Below are 20,988 nucleotides of genomic sequence, written 5' to 3' on the forward strand. Positions count from 1 at the left end.
AGAATTAAAAACCAAGGGTTTTAGAATTCAGAAACTCTACTTTGAATTATCAAATGACATTACATGTACTTGGTGAAAAGTCACTTAAGGGAAAACAAATAAAACACTTCAGGGACTCAGAAAAGATGCATACATTCTAGCTGGTGAGGTTATTGATGTTGCATAGAAGAGGTGGCAGAAAATCACTGGTCTTGAAATACACAGTACAGGTGTTGCAGTAGAACCTTTGAAGAGTTGTAAACTCTTGGGTTAGTGTGTGAAATATCCACTCTGCTTGAGTTCTGGGCTTCTGTTTTGCTTATTTGTGTGCTCAACGTATAGCAAAATGTTGACTGAATGAATGTCACATAGGGCAATGATAGGGTACGTTGCTTACATGACAAGCAATAAATTAGAGATTTACAAAAGAATAAAGACCAGAATACAAGCCATCAACATCATATTCAATAATCAAAAGTTGAAGATTTTTAATAAGATTGGGAACAGGGGAAAGATACTACTCCTGCTACTTTTATTGAACACAATACTAGAAATCCTAACAGAAACAATTGGGCAAGAGAAAGAAATAAAATATTGGAAAGGAGGAAGTTATAGTACCCCTGTTTGTAGAACACATGAATTAATATACAGAAAACCCTAAACAGTCCACCATAAATCTATTAGAACAAATAAATGAATTCAGTAAAGTTTCAGGATGCAAAATCAACACACAAAAATGAGTAACCCTTATGGCCACTAAAAACAAAATGTCTGAAAAATAAATTAAGAGGTAATTTTACTCAAAATAGCTGCAGAAATAAATCAATAAAATACATAGGAATAAATTTAAATAAGGAGATGAAAACATGCATTGAAAACTATAAAACAGTTATGAAAGAAATGAAATAAGACATTAAATGGAATTATATCCCATGTTCACGAGTTGGAAGAATTAATATTGTTAAGATAGTCATAATGCCTAAAGTAATCTAAAGACTCAATGCAACGCCTTTAAAAATTGCAATGAAATTTTTATAAAAATAGGAATAAAAACTAAAATTCAAGTGACAACACAGACACACACACACACACACACACAAATAGCAAAGACACTTTTAAGTAAAAAAATAAAGTTGAAGGCAATGACCTGGTTTCAAAATATACCACAAAATTCAAGTAATCAAAAAAACATGGTCCTGGCATAAAAACAAACACATGGACCAGTGAACCAGAATAAAAAGCATAGAAATAAATCCAAGTACTTAACAGTCGTTTGATTTTCAATAAAAGTGCCAAGAACACACAAGGGGAAAAAGACATTCTCTTCAATAAAAGACTTTGGGGAAAACTGGATAGTCATATACAGAAGAATGAAATTAGACCCTTATTTCATACTGTATACAAAAAAAATAACTAAAAAAGAGGTTAAATTTGCATTTCTCTAGTTACTAGAGATGTTGAACACTTTTTCAAATATTTATTAATCACCTGTATATCTTCTGTAAAGTGTCTGTTCAGTTCCTTCGCCCATTTATTGATTGGGTTTTTTGTATTTTTGGTGTAAATTTGTAAGTTCTTTATAAATTTTGGAGATTAGTGCTCTATCTGAAATGCTTATGGAAAAGATTTTCTCCTCTGTAGGCTCTCTTTTCAATCAAGAACACAAACAATAATAGATGTTGGTGTCAATGTGGGGGAAAAGGCACACTTTTACATTGCTGGTGTAGTTGCAAATTGGTGCAGTCACTATGGAAAGCAGTGTGGAGAATCCTCAGAAAACTTGGAATGGACCCACCTTTTGACCCAGTAATCTCACTCCTCCGTTTATACCCAAAGGACTTAAAATCAGCATACTACAGTAAAGCAGCCACCTCAATGTTTATAGCAGCTCAATTCGCAATAGCTAGATTGTAGAACCAACCTAGGTACCCTTCAGCAGATGAATGTATAAATAAACTGTGGTACATATACACAATGGAATATTATTCAGCCATAAAGAAGAAGAATATTATGGCATTTGCATATAAATGGATGGAACTGGAGAATATCATGCTAAGTGAAATAGGCCAATCCCCAAAAACCAAAGGCCAAATGTTTTCCCTGATAAGTGGATGATGATATATAATGAGGGTAGAGGGTAGGTGTGAGAGAAGAATGGAGGAACTTTAGATTACATAGAGGGAAATGAGGGAGATGGGATATGAAAAATGGTGGAATGAGACAGACATCATTACCCTATGTACATGTATGTTACACAAATGGTATGAATCTACATCATGCACAACCATAGAAACTAAATGATATACCCCATTTGTGTACAATGAATCAAAATGCAGTCTGTAAAATTAAAAATTACAAAAATAAAAAATAAAATAAAATAAGAGGTTAAAGATGTACACTTAAAGCCAAAGTTGTAACATATCTAGAAGACAGAGAGAAAGTTCCAATGCATTGGTCTGGGCAATGATGGACCCCAGAAGCACAGATAACGAAAGTGCATATAAAAAGAAAAAAGATTACATAAAACTAAAACACTTTATAGAGGAAGGGAAACAACAGAGTGAAGCATAACCTACAGAATGGGAGAAAATATTGCAAATGGTACATCTGGTTAGGGGTTCATATTCAAAATATTTAAAAACAAAAAACAAACAAAAATTCCTGAAGCCATTTAATACTAACAGAACAAAATGATTTTTAAATGGACATAGGACTTGAATAGACAGTTATCAAATTGGACACACAAATTGCCCACAGGTATTTGAAAAAATGTTCAAGATCTCTAATCAGCAGGGAAATGCAAGTTAAAGCCTCCATGAATCATCACTTCAATATCTATTAGATTGACCATTATCAAAAGATACAAATTAGGTGTTGCACCAGATATGTAGAAAAGGAAACTCTTGGACACTATTGATGGGAGTATAAATTAGTACAACCACTATGGAAAACAATATGGAGTTTCCTGAAAAATAATAAATAGAACTACTAAATGATCTACCAAGTCCACTACTGGGAATATGTTCAACGTATATGAAATTAGTTTGTTGAATATTTTTGCACTTATAATGTTTATTGCAGCAGTAGTCACAACAGCCAAGAAATGGAATCAGTGTCAGTATCTGCGGACAGAAAAACAGGTAAGGAAAATGTGGTATCTATACACAACAGAATACCGTTTTGCCATTAATAAAGGAAATTCTGTCATTTGTGAAAACATTTTGTTCATGTTTTGTCATTTTTGTTATGTTATCCTCACCCTCCATAACTCATCCTCATTCTTTTTTTTTTTTTTAGCCAGGAATTGAAACCAGGGACACTTAAGCACTGAGCCACATTCCTAGCCCTTTCATAATTTTTAAATTGAAAGACAGTATACTAAGTGAAATGAGATAGGCCAAGCACTGAAAGTCAAATTCCACATGATATCTCACTTATACGCAGAATCTATAGAAAGTAAAACTCATATAAATGGAGAATAGGAAGGTGCTCACAAGAGGGAGGTTAGTTTGGAAGATACTGTTCACAGGAATCAAAATCGCAGATATGTAGGGAAAACAAGCTCAAGAAATCTATTTAGCAACATGATGATTATAGTTAATAGTTATGTATTGTATCATTTAAATTTTTTCAGAGAGTAAATTTAAACTGTCCTCACCAAAAATCTGATAAGCACAGGAATCAATATGATGTTATTTAGCTCTATTTAGGCATTCCACAGTGTATGTGTATTTTAAAACATAATACATATAATTTTATGTTGCCAATTAAAATAAATAAGGACATAAATTATAATTAAAAAGATAAAGAAGTTTGGAGTACTTATTCTATAATCTACATAATCTCATTGAACCAACTGTAAGTTTTAAAAAGTGATTAATGGCTCTCGAATGCATAGAGTCAGCCTAGACATGGATCCCAGTACTGAGAATGATTTGTCCGAGAGCCAATGTGATATTTCTTCTCCATATCCCACAAACTCATTCAGTTTAACTTTTAAAGGTGAACTTATTTTGATTCCCTTCTTTCATTTCCTTGTGACTAAATAATATCTAACTTCCAATACAAGAAATCAGCAAAACTTGGTGCTGTGCACATCTTCCACCTTACTTACAGCTTATTTTCTGTCACCATCAATTATGCACTGTTTTCATCTGCTAACTATTTTCAGAATTCTAACTGTTACTTTATCCTGTTCAGGCCAACATCTTTCTTTCTTCATTACCCTAAGAGCCTTATACATCCTTCTCATCCCCTTCTTATCTATTCTTCACAAAGAAGCAGAGTCAACATTCCACTCTCTAGATTTGATCATCAAACCTCTCAATTTAACCTATTTAGGCTTCATCATTCAGCCTCATCTTGATCCTGTCTTCACCTTCTCACTACAGTTTAAATATTCTGTCCTTCTTTTTGTTTCTAGAAAGCCTCTACTTATGGATTCCTGCATTTTCAATCTCCTACCCCTTCATTCCTGCATGTCCTCCCGCTACCTCTGTTTATCCTCCATATCTCAGATGAGACACTTTCTTAGGGGAACACTGCTTGATGCTCCCTAGACAAAAGCGTCAAATGTATGTGATTTAGGGTGGCTTGTTTCTCCCAAGGCTAGCATTATTTTCCATATAAGTATGATTCCTAACCTTTTCAGTATCTCATTATCATATTCTATGCTTGCTCTGTGAGTCCAGGGTCTGTGAGCGAGGTCTTCCCTATTGGCACTCAGAGGACATTCAGTGATTTTCTACTGAATCACTGGTCACTGAATATAGTAAAAAATTGTAGTATAAAATTGAGCCATGACTGACTTAAAGAATATTTAATAGCAAGTTACGTAAATTTGAGATATTTGACTGGTAATAAGAGCACATTGGAAATTTTCAAGTGATGGTAGTTACATTCATTCTTCTCTTCATTCCGGGATATGTAATGAGTGTCTGCTTGTAAATATATTCTGCTAATGTTGGGGATGCTGTTTTGGAAAGATATTCTTAGATATCAAGGTATGCATGCAAATGGAGAGATGGATATGCCATTGAGTAAATACAAATACTAATAATTTAAGTAATAGGCATATGAATAAGAAAAAGCATTGGGGGAAAAAACCTGTTTTCCATGGTAGAGGATGGCTGCCCACAGGAGTAAGGCTTGGGACTGAGACCCGAAAGATTAGTGGGTAGCTATACCTTTAAGAACCTGAGAGTTTGTCTTCTGGCAGGAAGCATCTTGGGCAGAAGCACAAAGTCTCCAGATCTGATGTAATAAAGAAGCTCATAAAGTTGGGCATTAGAAGGAATGTTCCAGTAAACAAAATGTACAGCAAAAACTGAAATGGGAGAGATCAGATGCAAGCAGCAATTTGGGGAGTTTTGCAGAAAATTAAGGTAATGTCACTATCTCAGGATCTTCAGTTTGAGAATCAGGTCTATCTGCAATCACTCTGCTCAGAAAACATTTGACCTAAGGCAAATTATACAACTCATCTCTAAGTATCTTCTTCAGTATAAAATGGCAATAATAACACAGATCTAATTGCATAGTTTTAAATCTTTAATCAAAGAGCATAAATAGCTGTCATATAGATTGTTTTCAAAAAAATCAGTTGTTATTTGTTATTGCAAAAGTAATGGCTAAATTGAGGTTTTAGGAATAATAAAAATGGAGGAAATAATGTAGAAGAAAAAATTAATCAAGACCACAGTTTTGGTCCTGATGCATTGTAGGTACTAATCCTCAGGCATTTTTGTTAACAATGGCCAAAAAACTATTGTTTATATTTATTGAGCCATTTTACATGGTTTTGTCTAGTGATTTAAATTTTCCCATCTCTTATCTAATGATGCCCTGATTGCAACCCAATAACTAATGAAGTAGACCTGCCTGACTGAAGTAGCAGCCATGGGCATGGATTTAACTTACTCCTTTTTAGACAATTCCATATTACACTAAGAAGATGACAAGGAAAGAAAACAATCCATCCTTGTATTTTTTTATCTGAATTTAAATTTTTTGAGATAAGATGCAAGACCTGGAAAGAATTATCCTACAGAGAGATTCAAAGAAGTAAATAAACACAACAACAAGAATTTGTAAGTGTAGCAATTACAGTGAATACATTCTGTTTGTATGCTGAAATTATGCCTTAAGGGGATTAATGAAAACAAGACTGATAGATTTGGAGAGGTGGAAAACTTGTCTAAAAAGCTCAGATAGATTTTAAAAGGCAGTAAGTAGCCATTGTATGTTCCTGAATAAGAAAATTGCAGGAATAGGTACATAGAATGTAAGAACAAAGCGTTAACTAACTGATCTTTGCCAGAAGTGCAAATCTGCAGATAAACTTATACAAAGCCAGCTACAAGAGAATTGGGTAGATCTCTGAAAGATTATACACGTCCACAGTTTATGTAAGAATGAACTAACTATACAGCTGGGCATGGTGGTGCACAACTATAATTCCAGCAATTTAAGAGACTGAGGCAGGAGGATTCCAAGTTCAAAGCCAGTCTCAGCAATTTATGGAGGCGCTAAGCAATTTAATGAGACTGTCTCAAAATCAAAAATTAAGAAAGGGCTGGGGATGTGCTTCAGTAGTTAAGTCCTGGTTAAAAAAAAAAAAAGAACTATGCAGGGTGAGGGTAACATGACAAAAATGACAAAATTTTGTCCTTTATGCTGGCACCTCTGATGTGTCTTCCTCTTCTTTCTCTTCTACGTCCATGGTCCCCATACCTTCTCTCAATCTGTTTTTCTCCTCTGATCTCTCAGTATTTCCATCTCTGTTCACTAAAAGCACAAATCCTGAATTTTTAAAATGACTGTAGGTTATTGAGATATATATATCAGATCTAATATCCAAATATTAGATATTTAAAATATAAAGTTTAGAAACTGCTGATCTAGTCCAACCTCTTCATTTATAAGTGAGGAGAATAAAGCCAAAACAGTGATATGATGTGTTTGAATACAAGCTGCCCCAGTGCCTAATGACTCCTGACTTAAGTTTTCCTTTCTGGGTATGAGACAGGTGACCTGGAAATCATGTGCAGGATGGACTGATTGGAGGCTAAGTCCTGGAGAGAGGGATACCAGCTAAAAAACTGTGATAGTAACCTAAGACATATTTGTTCCAGAGTTTTCAGTATGACAACCAGAGAGATTGGAAGAAAAATTGAGCCACTTTAAATAGAACAAGGATATAATTCAACATAAGAAACTGAAAGGGTCAGGAACTCAAAGGCTCTCAGATCTGTTTCTGGAAAGATTGTTTATGAATTGAAGACTAATTCAGAGTCTACAGGAAACAGAAAAAAGTTTCAGAAAGCATTTAGAAACTTCCAGAGTTTTCTCTCAAGCATTACTTTATCTTTACCTTCCTTGATCATGAGAAACTGAAAGAAAGGAATAAACTTCTGTCTGATTCAAAGGTACCTGTTCATGTCTCTAAATCCACTTCCTGAGTCCAGTAGCACACAAGTAATTAGAGGAAGAATTCAGCTTGCAAACAGCTGGTCTGCTTCCCTTTTGTTACATCTGTCACGGAGCAATGAATAAAATGTTTTCTAAGACCCAAGTTCCTAGTTCCTACTCAGGAGGGGAGTCTACTCACCAGCCATGGATAACAGCCTGGGTTGGATCCTTTCCTTCTGTGGTGGAGAGAGCACCAGACTGGAAAACGAAAGTCCCCCAGCTTTTCTTTAGTCTAGAGGGCGGGACATCTAATTATAGATTTCGAAACTGCTGCTCAGAATTTCTAGCTTCCTTGCTGGGAAGTCCCCTGTAGTTCCCAAAGTAGTCTCTTAGTTTTGAACTATAAACTTAGTCCTGAACCCCAGTTTCCTCTTTGGAAAGGAGGAAAAAACAATGGAAATGACAAAGCGTTGTCCTATAGGCTGACAGCTGCCATGTGTTTCCTTTCTTACTCTTTTCTCTGTACACAGTCCCACACCTGTCTCAGTCCTTCCTTCGCTGCTCTCAGTATTTCTACCTCTGCTCACTGAAAGCACACACCCTGAAGGATTTACATCTAACTAGTGTCATTTCATTTCTAGATAGCATTAACCATGTTGATTCTGTTTCCTCTTTAGACTGTGTCACTCATGATAGTATCTTCCCCTCTCTGTCTCTCTCTCTTCTTCATTTTTTACTGGGAATTGTTTTGAAGGAACCCTTTTCTCCTCTCCTCAACAAGTTTTCTTTAAATGCCTAAAACTGCTCTGACATTTAAATTTTATTGAGGGTAGCTATTCTCTGCTTTTTTAAATCTTCTTTCCAAAGGCTTCGCAGATGAGGTCTCAGGCTGTAGAAGGAGTGCATGCGTGTAAAAGACAGGTCTGTCTGGAGGAACAATTAATGACAACTGGGGAAAACGCTGTGATGTATTCAACTTTGCAGGTTTTCAAAGATCAAAATTCACCTTTACTTTAAGGAGTTTAGGATAAGAAAGGGCTTCTTCTTCCAAGTAGCATTCCAGTCCTTCCCAAAGCAAACATTGATGAGTGAATGACTCACTCAAACCTTATTTTCACCAGACCATAAAGAGAAATCACACCCTAGTGCTCATTCTAGTGTCATATACGTCTGCTGTTTGTTTCAAGTTTGTTGACTATTTTATCTTCTCAAGGAGACTGTAACTTACTAGGGAGGTTAAATCAAAAGGTTAAATCAAAATTTAATTTGCATCCCTCAAATTTCTTAACAATGGGTAGAACTAGGTAGATTTTGGTAATAATTGTCAGCAGTGTATGTTGACTCTTGGGATAAATTGCTTATCACACATTGCTGCTGCTGTCATCACTGTGTCTTCTCTGCACCTCTCCGGATAGACTCTAAATTCTTTGAAGTCAGGTACCCATTTTGACTATACCTATTTTGTATCTGTATCACTAAAGCAAAAAGCCCAGCAAATGTATATTATAAGAAAGGATGGTGTCATTAGCCAGTGCAGCTGTTATAAGTCAAGTCAAAAGACAGGAAATCTGCTACCTGCTCTAAGTTCCACCTCCTCTCTTTCCAGCATAAGAAAATTAAAAAAAAAAAAAAAAAGGCAGGACAAAATTTTTTTTTTTCAGATTTATTAGCTTGTTTAAAGAAATGTTTGATTTCAATAGACATGATTCCAAAAACAGGTACAGCAAGACAATTGGCTTCCTAGGGAAAAGAAAGTAACACAAGTATAAGAAAGTGTTTTGCTAAACAATATGCATGTTATGATGTCACTCTACCAATGGGAACATACACTTACCAAGGGAATGTGCCCATATGTTATGCTTAAATACTGTGCTTAAATACTATGTCCTATGGAGGTGAAGGAAGTGCATTCAAAAGTGAGCTTTCATAATCATATGACTACCTTTTGACCTATAGCAGCTGACCCTGAGAAAGGACCATCTGACTCTGCAGAAATTTCCTGCACTGAAGAAGAAAAGACCTCTCTTCAGTATCTCTCCATATATTACACCAGATCTAAAAGCCTTGGCTAGCATGGGGCTTTAGACTTCTTCCCCTCAACACATACATATGCATAAACATGTACAGATACTGATACAACTTACTTATTTTAATGTCCTGGGAAGAGGTAGAAACATCTTGTCAAAGTCACCCTTTCAGTGGTGGGCATCTGTGCCCTACCATCTGGTAGCTCAAATGAAAATCTAACCTAAAAGGAAAAGAAAAGTCTGTTGATTTTTTTTTTTTTTTTTTTTTAGTGGAGAATCTTGAATTAAGCTGGAAAAACTGCAATGGATACAGTAAAATAAATGATATAAACAAAAAAAAAATATTTACATCTGCAAGAACCATAGCAATAGGTGTATCTAAACATGGAATGACCTCCCAGATTTAAAATCTGTTGCTGGATCCGATAGTTGTGATACACTCAGGCAAATTAGGTTTTACTCACTTATCTACTGGAATAGGTGGAATGAAAGTTAAGGTAAGTGATTGTTTCATAGGGGTTGTGTATCATAAGAGATTAGATCTGGCTTTCAGGTATGCCCACACACAAAAGAACCTCAGAGTTTCTTTGAAAGGAAAAATGGAATTATTGGAAGATAAACATGTCCAGAGCTGTCCCTTGGTTGCTATTTATTTTTTTGGGTGCTGGGGATCGAACCCAGGGCCTTGTGCTTACAAGGCAAGCACTCTACCGACTGAGCTATCCCCCCAGCCCCAGAGCTGTCCCTTATGATGTTGGAATAGCCAAACTCCAGGGAACTAGAGTGGAAGAAGCATTTGGAGACCTACCTTTCGGAAAATTTCCTCCAGATCACAGGACCAGGCATATTCTTGCATAGTTTTGATGAGTTTCATAATAAAAAGAGAGCCCCTTGTGGGATGCCTCCAAGAAACATTATCTGTTAAAAAAAAAAAGTCACATTCCAAATCTCATGACAGGATTTTGACTCGACATAGAGAAGTAGCTCTAGTATTTCCACTTCCACTGGGGCATGTTATTGAGTTCATTCTGTTTTCCTGCCATTTTTTGATGAACATATTCAAAATTCCATGATTAAATTTTTATCAGTACTCAAAAAGGTGCTGTATACAATGAACACTGGGACATAGTGCCTGATTTCAAGGTGCTGAAAAATCTAGCAGAAACGGAGAAAAAGACAGAATTGAGTAGAGAGGATTGATTGGGTCTATGAGATTCCGAGTGTGCATTTCAAGGGTGTACTTAATGACTCTGATTTAAGTTATTCACTTTGAAATGCATGGCCTAAAATACAAAGTGGAGAGTAATAATTTTTGATACAAAGAGATATTTGAGGAATAGATGTAATGCATCATGAATGTTTGAGAGGATATAAGATATATAATAGAAAATAGCTGAATGAAAACGGTACCAGCACAATGAAAATACAAACTAGAATGGGTTCAAGAGGGAAAGATCACATCCTGTTGGAGGACAAAAGATTTTTCAGAGACAAGAATTTCTTAAGTGGAACAACACTAACTGTATAACATAGGAGACACTGAGAAGTAATGAAGAGATTTAAAAATTACTCAAGGGAATGCATAAGAGAAAAAGCAATAGCAACAGGTATGCATATCAACAAACTGGTTGTCAAGAAGTTCAGAGTCTGAAATGGATTATATTACTGCCAGAGGTAAATTTCTCGTGGAAGATTGGGATCAAAGGATTTAAAAGAACTATTATATGCAATACTAAAATCTCCTTATTACTTAAGCTGGACATGTATGGGATTTTTGCATGGTATTATTGTCTTGATTAATGAAAAAATATTCACTGAGTTCTGTAATAAGACATAGTCAGCACAATGCAGAACCAGGCTATCTCTAGAGGGATGGCATTTCATTACAGAAAATAATCTGTAAACTAAACTCTTTGAGCAGAAGAAGGGCCTTAAGACCAGAGGTAACTAAGAGAACGTAAGTCCCAGAAGTTGTAAAATGCAGTAGATAAAAGGATTCAATGATTTCTATTTAATCCTTAATAAGAAAATGAATTCAAGTTATGTTATAAAAGAAACATCTTTAATAACAAATCATTTAATGTATGTTTTACTCTGTGGCATGCTCAACATTTCACATATATTATTTAATCATTAGAACAATGATATTATATTTACATGTATTAGTGAGGAATTAAAAGAAACTCAGAGAAGTTTAATAAATAGTCCTAGTTTACCAAGTACTCAATAGAAGGGTTAAGATATAGTCACAATGATATTGCTCTATAGCTTACACTTGGAATCATTCGGTGTATTCTGTTTTTATATACTCCACACTTCTTGTTGAAACTCAGTCTAACTTAGGGTTCAATTATGCTTTGTCTACCTTTTTGTCCCTGTTATTTTTCTATAAGTAAATTATGTCTAGGCAATTGGACTGTTGAGTGATCCGAACATTGTGTACCTTTTACTAGGTGAAGTTGGATTACAATTTCATTTCAGTGTAAATACACTTTTACTTAATTTTCTGCTATCCCTCACAGTTCCAGGAAGAAATATGTTTCACCACAGCGGAATTTACTAATTATTACTTCAGCAAAAGCATATGCCCATTTTGTCTCTTTGGTGAGGGAAACTGAAAGTGTTAATGGGATGAAATCTTGAACTGGTCTTCAAAATTCTCCTCTAAAGTTAAATAGAGGTGACTGCCCTCTAACAGGTGACTGAATTATTTATTAGAAACCCCTCAAAAGGTATCCTGCACAAAAACACATTACCTGGTGTTGAAGAGCAGAAAGCAATAAAATCCTTCTCTATGTGGGCTTTCTTAATACCATCATCTTCAAGGTCTTCTAGGTCCAGTAAGAATTTACCTTCAGTGTCTCCTGCTGAATCTTTTAACCATACCACCCCTTGGTTCTCTGGAAAGACAAAGTTTAGCTTCATGTTATTACCAACTGCCAAGAGAACTACTTCCTCTAAACTGCTGTTGAATCACACTCATTCACTTATTTGTCTTTTATTCACATACACATTACATACATGTATCTTGGGAGTTACCTTTCCAATAATCCTTTCTTTCTTTATCCATGCATTATTATTATTATACATAATAGTGGAATTTATTGTGACATATTCACATGAAAGATCTCAATAATTCTTACCTAATAATTCTAATGGGTGAAGTTATGACATCCAAGCATCGTAAGACTAAAAGTGATTAGTCTTTAGTTGATAATGGAACAGGTAACTACCAACCAGAAACATACTACACAGAAGCCACTATTATTGAGTGGGAAAAACAAGTGTTCTTTGATATTTAGGAACAGACCCAAAGACACCAGATGTATAAAGCTGCATGCAGTTTAGTGTTGGATGACTTGTGTCCTCAGAGACATCAGGACTTACCACCACGGCAGGCCTGGATAATGATCACCTTGGGTTTGTCCTTCAAACTTGGACAGTTCCAGGTGTTCAGCATTTGAAAGATAGTGTTGACCTCTAATACATCCGAGACTTGCTCAGAGTATTTCTTGCCACAAATTCCATCCCGGATACCATGAGACATGAACACCAGAAAAGTACTGTCAGAGGTCTGGTGTTCTGGGCGGGCAGCAAATGCCTTCAGTTCTGTAGTCATGTCCTGAAAGAAACCACTGGATTTTAGGCCATGTGAATTACTATCATTGTACTTTGGGAATCTAATACAGAGACACTTAAGGATTCCTTGAGGAATTCTATGAAAATCAGTGAAGTGGAAAATAAAATTCATGTCTCAATTCTGTGATAAAGAAAGAAAAGCTTACAAGGAAATCATTCTGAGATTTCTAGTAGAGAGAAAGGGGCATAGTTGAGTTAATAGAACACTTCCCATTTAAAAGTTACACCAGATTTTGCTAAAAGACTCCAGCATGGGAAGGGAATATGTAACAACAAGCATCCTCCTAGGAAAAATTGGAATTATACACTGCCAAGAGACCAAGTTTCCTGGTACTAAAGCATGATTTCTATTATTGTTTAGGAGTATGAAGTATAAGACCATTGATACTGTAGTTTGGAAGCCTTACTGAAGCAGTTAGATTTTCTTTCACATCCACATTGTATCCTAGACCTTCTAGCAGCATTTTCATATCTCTGATGTCAACATCAGCTCCCGCCCTCCTGGGAAGATTGTCAAACTCTGTGTTGCAGATAATGAGGGCAAGACGTGTGCGGGTCATCCTATCCATTATTGGATAAATCTGTAAGAAAGGAGATTGGATGAACAGTTTTGTTCTCTTTAATTCAATATTCAAACTGTATGTTTAAAACAACCTCTCCTTCCCTAATCCTATTGAGAAAACAAATCCCATGAATTCAAGATTAGGAATAGGGAAGGCAACTAAGTCTTAATTTGGGAGTTTGCAAATGATTAAAAGGCAGTTCAGCATCTCTGTCTAATTTTGATATGAGATTTTGAAACATACTCAAGTTTTAATGTCAGAATTACTGAATTTCAACACTGACTTTTCATTTTCTGTTTGTGTGACTTGGGAAAATTTTTTTTTTACCATCCCCTGCATGTTTTCTGAACTCTAAACTGGATTATTTTGAGGGTTAAAGGCATTGTTACATGCAAAGAATTTAGAGCAACGTCTGACTCACAGCCAATACCAGACACTGATGTTGTGGTTATTACTATTATAATTTACACAGGGAACTGAACCAAATTTGGAATTCTATATAAGCCTGGGATTCTAGAGGTGGGAATCAGCTATTTAAGGGGAGCAGCCCAATTATTTTCCAGAACTTCCCAAGGAAATTGGTTCTAAGGAAGAACCACTATACTTCAGAAGAACCTCAAGGATGTCTTTTAGCCCACTCCATTCTTGTTTTCTGAGCAGGGCACCTCTGTTGACTTTTCTTTCCAAATCCTTCGGACTGTTTCTAAGGGGCAAAGCTTGAGGCCTCCTGGGCCTGAGGACAGGAGCTCAGCTTGGTGGTTTTTCACTTCCTGAGGAGCTGCAAGAGACAAGAAGTGTTATGAATAATTATATCCCTGATGGTCTCAGTTTAAGGGAATGTAGTCTCAAAAGTTCAACCTTGGGTTAGTCACAAACATTGGAGAGTGAGTTCACTGCTAATGGAACACTCTCGGAGCCAGAGACTTCCAGGAGTTGGATACAGGATCAGGATCAGCATTGTAACAAGTATTTTTGATAAATACATAGAAAGGGAGTTTCTTAAGGCCATGCATGATAAAAATACTGAGAAAACAACCAGTATTTTAAAAATATTGAAGTTATAAATTTATTTTAAAAGATTTAAAACCTACAATAAAAGTGTGGGGAGTTTAGAGGTGGAGGTTTTAATGAACTCTATTAGAATGTTTTATAAAAGATATTTTCCTACTGATAAATTACTAAAGAGTAAGGAAAAGGAGAGACAAGGTTGAATACATGACCTGGAATGAAAAATGATAAATACTAAAATCAAGATACAAACTGAAGGGATTCATATCACTAAACATTGACATATATATGTCACATGTTATATACATATATATGTATACATATATATGACACATATATATCATATATGAAGAAGAGTTTTCACAGCAGTTGATATGCAAAAATTTCTGAGACTTTCATTTGATCGTAAATTCAATACCATACAACAATGTGATGCATTACACTTGCTAAAAAAAACTAATTTGTTGTAGTTCAAAATAGAAATGACTTATTTAGATAAGTGTAGGACCTTTTAGAGACTAAACTGTTAGGATGAAAAATTACATTTAATCTCAAAGAGAAATTTAATAAAAACTTTTGTATACCCAATAAAGTAAATCAAGGTACCATTATGTGTATTGACATGAGAAAAAGGGCTAAGAAGAATGGATGTATTGGGAAAAAAATAGAAATAATTTTTAGGTGGGAAAAGTGATCTGTTTCTGCATAAAGAAAAATAGAATCGAAAAAAATAAATAGAAATATTTGAATTACATTGGACATTCTTTTTCTTAGTACTGGGATAGTGCATTTGTTTATAGTGATCATCCCTCCCCATGAAATATTTAAGAAAACATATGTGGGTTATTCTCCATTATTTGATTCAGTAGAGCAATTTTTTTTTAACTTAGTGAAATATTTGCTTTCCTGGCTTCTAAATTTCTTCCAAATATAAGTTCCTTTCATTTTAAGAGAAAAGAATCACTTTTAGATTAAATTAGTATAGAATTGAGAATGAAAAAACCATTTCAGCACAAATAAGAACACTACATTTTTTTAAGAGTGTGGACTCATCAAAAATAAGATTTGCCAATAAGGAAAGTTGTACATGTTGACCATGTCAAGATTTCATAAGGCTGAGACCATTTTCAAGGTACAGTATTAAAACACTTAAGATGTTGCTAGTCCTCTGAGACCTGAGGTTTTTTTTTTTTTTTTTTCTGTATTACCTCTAATATTCTGTGAAATGAAAAGGTTTTACTTAAATTTTTGTGGCAGAGACTGACTGTACACTCTGAGCATCTACAGGGTCCACAAGATCTTCCTCTCTTCCTCATGGTATACAACTAGTTCATGCTGCTAATCACTCCAGAAGTTAGGTATAGCCAACTGACTGAATATAACGCAAACATGTTCGGTGCTATGCAACTAGACTGAGACTAGATGATCCTCCACATTCTTCCCCAATGGCACTAACTGGATGATTATGTTCATAGATATTTTAGCATTGTATGTTACAGATATTGGCAGCAGGGGATGGAAGAAATCTAGGTATTTGGCTTAACAGTTGGAAGGGAGGGGCTGCTGATCAAGAAAGGCCATTTCAGAATTGTTATGAATGAAGACAATTTTCTATTATATATGAGACATTATAAAATTTCAACTTTATTATTGCATCCCAGGTTGTTTTAACATATACAGCTGAGTGTGTAGTATCTTTTCTATTCCTAAAATTTTGATGACTTTAATTTGATGATAGAGATACCTATTCATTAGAGATTTATGCATCTGTGCAAATTCAATTCAAACAAAAACATTATTTGTCTTGTTCATTATTCTCTAACAGTACAGGATCTGGAACAGAGTAAATGTAAGAAAGCTTTTCCTAATTGACTAGTATCTGATAGTAATTATGGTATAATATTATCTAATGAAAATATGACATTCACAATATTATCTAATGAAATGTTTTTTAACAATTATTTATTGTATGCACACTATGAACCAGCCAAGGTTAGATGGTACTATAACTATGAATAAATAAATAGGTTTCATTTCATTCATCATGAAGCATAAAATCCAAAAGAAAGAAAAGATAAATGTATTTGAAAAAGAGGAAAAATGTAGTGAGAGTGATGGCTGGAGAATTACTGGGGACATTGAGAATAAGGACTTTGAAATATAGTAGTATAGGTAAAAAAGGAGAAACAGATCCAGATTTGAGAGAAGAATCAATAAAAGTTAGCCACTGCTTGAAAGTTAAAGGTAAGGGAAAAGAAAGAGCCAAGTATAAATATTAGATTTCAGGTTTGAATAAACAGTAATGGTGACACAATTAGCAAAAGCAGAGTTAACTGGAAACTGATGAGGATGGGTGAAGAATGGCAAGTTCAGCTCTGGTAAAGCTTAGATAAAGATGTCCAGGGGAGATGCAGATGAATTTGTTCAGCAGGCACTTGAGTGAAGTTTGGCACACAAGTGGGAAATTAGGATTTGAGATACAGGTTCATAAATTTTTAGTAAATATATGGATAGTGAAGCTGTGAGAAATGCTTCTGCTAAAGAAGAGTAGATTAAGAAGAGAAAAAGGCATAGGATCAACCTATGGGACCCTTGTCCTGGGTTTACTGCATGAAGTCAATAACTAGGAAAATGGGGTCCAAAGAATGTTCTCCCTTTGAAAAAATGATTACCTGAGAAGGAAACAAACATGTCTCGGGAATCTCGCATACTAAAGTAATCTCCAGTTTGTGGACCTGAAGAAAGATAAAGATTATTAAAATTCATCACCTCTGAAGAACTTTGCCCCAGGTGATGGTTACTCCCCATGAAAATTCCTTTCCCAGACCTGTTTGATAATTAATCCTGTTCAATATGTGACTCACCTGAAACCACATTCATCACTGGGGGAAAAAAAGCCTCTAGACATGGATGGCTGTATAGTGCTTTAACATTTGAGGCAGAACATAAGACTGTTTCTAGCTGACTCTCTTAAACTTGGCTCTATAGTAAAAATGGAAAGGAGACATCATTGGCTGTAGAATCAAAAAATTTCTTGATGTATGTATTTCAAATGTCTCCTGAGGTTAACTCTACTGCATTACATGTGAGTGCAAAGTAAAGTTCTCTACCTCAGAGCAGACCATGGTTTTAAAGAAAACTATGAGGACAAGACGGTTATGTATGAATACTTACCCTTGCTAGCTTTATTGCAGCAGAAAATCATGAGGTGACCCTTTGTCAAAATCAGGGAAGAACAAACACTAGTTTCAAATGGAAGATAAGTTGGTGAATTTCTCAGCAGTCTATTTACATCCTGGGAAGGAGTGGGTCAGAGAAATGCTTGGACTGGCAGGGTACTTTAATTTTCTCATAGTATATATTCATCAACCCAGAATCACAGATTTTTATTCCAAATCAATACAATTTCATCACAAATTTTTTAAAAGTCTTTCAAATGTATTCCTCACTTAAATTAATAATCCCAACTCTTATGAATTAGTGAGATTTCCATAGTTCAGAAAGACTCCAGAAATAAGGGAGGCTGCAGTTTGCCCCATCCTTCCCATCTTGACTGCTAGACTACATTTGTCACCAACAAATTCAAGAACATTCTCTGGAAGACACTTTATTATGGCAATTGCATAATGCCAAGAACTTCCTTCCAGAAATATCTCTTTCTCTTTCATTGAAATACATTTATGTATTACCTCTAGTTATTACATTTTATGGCCCCCAAAACAACCCTGAATAAGGAGATATCATTTGATAACTAGAGAGACAGATATCAGGAAACAGCATAGCCATAGTGAGTTATGCAAGTACCTCTAAATTTCAAGAACTATGGGTTGACAGAATTGGAGCAAGGTAGATGGCACCTTGGCTATTCAACAATCATTTCTGAACCTTATTGGCATTTTCTGGTTGTCTTTGAGGGGATAGAAGAGGATATAAAATGAAAAGGAAGTAAGGGGATAGAAGAGGATATAAAATGAAAAGGAAGTAAGGGGATAGAAGAGGATATAAAATGAAAAGGAAGTAAGGGGATAGAAGAGGATATAAAATGAAAAGGAAGTATTAGAAGAAAAACAAGAAATTAATTACACACAGAACGCAGGAAACACTGCAATGTCAGCTTAGACAGGCAAAGACTTCCCCTAAGGCCTAGAAAAAAGGCATCTGACTTTCTAAGTACATCTCCTCTGCTGTAGCTTTGGGAAGTGCAATAGAGATCCGTGACTGGGAGGCCACTGTGCCAGTGACGAGATTGAGAGAAGATTCAAGGACATAAGTGAAAGAAAAACTCACTTAAAAATCTTTACTTTGGGGCTGGGGTTGCGGCCCAGTGGTTGAGTGCTTGCCTCTCATATGTGGGGCACTGGGTTCGATCCTCAGCACCACGCATGTAAATAAAATAAATAAAAATAAAGGTATTGTGTCCATCTACAACTAAAAATTTTTTTAAAAAACCTTTGCTATAAACTTTCAAATTATTCAGTGTTCCACCATCTCTCAAATATATTTTATTCTTCATAGAAAGCAAACATTTAGAGAAAATTTATATGAAGTAGTTTATTACAGATCTTAAGTCTCTATATAATACAAGTGGATTAGTACCTAGAGAGAGCTCTGGACCTACAGAAAATAAACAAACAACAGAACAAAGTGCCTTGCCTTACAGACTGGAGCATTTAGTATGAAGTTTTTAAGAACATTCTCAAGAACTTCAACAAATGAGTGACCACATACTTAGGATAGAAAATTTAAAGAAAAGACCACTAAGACATAAGTAATAGAAACAAAGAGCCTGTTGATATTCCCCAGGAACACAGAAATGGGGCCCTGAAATCAAAGGCAAGGAAGGTGCTTTGAAACAAACCTGACAAAGAAATCAGATGTTGGGCACGAAGACACATGGACTATGCAAACATTAACCTGAGTCACTTATCCTTACCTGAGGAAAGCCCCAGTGTCCCTGCAAGGTGGCAATCATCTTCACAAATGTGACTGATACAGATTTGGCATGCCTGGGGCCCTTTTCGAATGACAGAGTCAATCAAAGCTCGGGCCTTATCCATAACTGTAGCATTTTCAGCTCTTACTTTTTCCATCTCTTCCTGGTTCAACACTCTTTTCTCTAATAATTCATCCAGCAAGCCATTTATTGTGCCAGCGCCCACTGACTGGATAAACTGTCTTCTCTTCTCCTTCAGGATTTTGTCTGTTTGGAGCACAAGAATTTCCCAAGTAATGGAAACAGCCTCCTTTTCATCATCAATGGGGAATGGTCTAGATTTATTCAGTAACACATCCTTCTCCACACACTGCAACCTCTTCTCTTATTCTATTGCTGTGCCACTTTTTCCCTTCAATATTACACATATATGCACTTAGAGTGGTCTGAAGACTGAGAGTTACTGTCTCTCTCTTAGTACCTGAAAGCAGAGGTCATCCTTTCATCTCCCTTTTTCATTCAAATATGAATAATAAAACCATGAGACAATAATAGCTCAGTTTCTTTGGGGGAAACAGCTTCTACTGTTCATCCTTTGCTGAGTCAGGCTTAATGACATTTGAGAGTTAAGATTGCAAAATGACAGCAGGATGCGAGTAAAGCACTAGTTCCTTCTCACCCTTCCCTTTCCTTTCTGACAGCTTTGAAAACCTTGTCATCTTTCTTTTTTCCCTCTTCCCTCTCCCTCATTTTGCTCACTTAAACATCCACAGAACCTAATGCAAGCTTCCATAGAGCCAGTCCCTTTCAAAACTATTTCTTCCCCAAGACCTGTCCTTTTAATGGAGGGAAAAAAAAAAACTCACCAGCCATGTCTTTTCATTCCTACCCTCGAGTGTAATATGAAACTGAAAGCGTGTTCCACCTTCCTTTTCAGCTGGGTGTGCACACATATTGAGAAATAACCACCACACATGCATATGCATGCTTCTTTTCCCTAACAAAGAACACAGATTTCTGAAATTCAGAATTCATTAGGAATTCTGAAATATTTTCTTCACTACTACCAGGAAGAGCTCGGAGTAGGACAGGATTGGGGTTTGGAGAATAAGAAATGAGAAAGTACGTATACAATTATACTCACACAAGGTAGAGTCACCCAATCATTAAGAAGTGAGATCCAGAAAACTGCCTTATTCTTGGAGACTTTGAACCACTCTTCTCCTTGCCCTACCCTGCAGCTCATAGGCGAGTCCCAGAAGTTACATGTCCCTGTGAAGCAGTTTTGCTGTTAGGAATGGAAACAATTTTTAGTGAAACTGAATCTTGCCTTATCTAATATTTTTTCATTTTCAGATGATGCAGTATCATAATTACTAAAAGCTCATACTCTGAGCTAAGAATTTTGGATTTAACATTTTAACCTTTC

At 35.7% G+C, this 20,988-nt stretch overlaps 2 protein-coding genes across 4 annotated transcripts in view; both read right to left on the reverse strand.

Moving 5' to 3' along the window:
- The window catches only part of LOC124960664 (caspase-4-like), a 28,617-nt gene extending 20,880 nt beyond the window's left edge, over window positions 1-7,737 (reverse strand). Inside the window, exon 1 of one of the 2 annotated variants that reach the window (XM_047519553.1) lies at window positions 7,589-7,737. In XM_047519553.1, coding sequence (XP_047375509.1) covers window positions 7,589-7,595 — 7 coding nt within the window. In that variant the 5' untranslated portion in view covers window positions 7,596-7,737. Of the gene's footprint in view, window positions 1-7,410; window positions 7,518-7,588 lie in introns of those variants that run through there. The other variant, XM_047519554.1, reaches the window with a different exon arrangement.
- Window positions 7,738-9,040: 1,303 nt separating this feature from the next.
- LOC124958768 (caspase-1-like) lies at window positions 9,041-20,460 on the reverse strand. 2 transcript variants are annotated; one of them, XM_047517196.1, is made up of 10 exons: window positions 20,426-20,460; window positions 19,560-19,826; window positions 17,299-17,361; window positions 14,284-14,396; window positions 13,463-13,636; window positions 12,804-13,038; window positions 12,173-12,316; window positions 10,225-10,334; window positions 9,534-9,637; window positions 9,041-9,129 (listed from the first exon to the last, which is right to left on the reverse strand). In XM_047517196.1, the coding sequence occupies exons 1-9, from the start codon at window positions 20,430-20,432 to the stop codon at window positions 9,539-9,541; spliced, it is 1,212 nt and encodes a 403-aa protein (XP_047373152.1). In that variant the 5' UTR covers window positions 20,433-20,460; the 3' UTR covers window positions 9,041-9,129; window positions 9,534-9,538. The 2 variants fall into 2 exon arrangements, with proteins under 2 accessions (XP_047373152.1, XP_047373153.1); XM_047517197.1 differs by lacking the exons at window positions 19,560-19,826; window positions 20,426-20,460 and adding an exon at window positions 17,491-17,597.
- Between the last annotated feature and the right edge of the window lie 528 nt (window positions 20,461-20,988).

This window comes from Sciurus carolinensis, chromosome 11 (assembly GCF_902686445.1).
Source record: "Sciurus carolinensis chromosome 11, mSciCar1.2, whole genome shotgun sequence".
Taxonomy (NCBI): domain Eukaryota; kingdom Metazoa; phylum Chordata; class Mammalia; order Rodentia; family Sciuridae; genus Sciurus; species Sciurus carolinensis.

Bases quoted from the DNA above. Each gene is read 5' to 3' on its own strand.
- LOC124958768 (XM_047517196.1), bottom strand. The intron at 14,397-17,298 runs GTAATCATTTTT...TGTCTCTTGCAG, and splicing joins CATGTTTGTTTCCTTCTCAG to CTCCTCAGGAAGTGAAAAAC. The intron at 12,317-12,803 runs GTAAGTCCTGAT...TTGTCTTTCCAG, and splicing joins TATCCAGGCCTGCCGTGGTG to AGAACCAAGGGGTGGTATGG.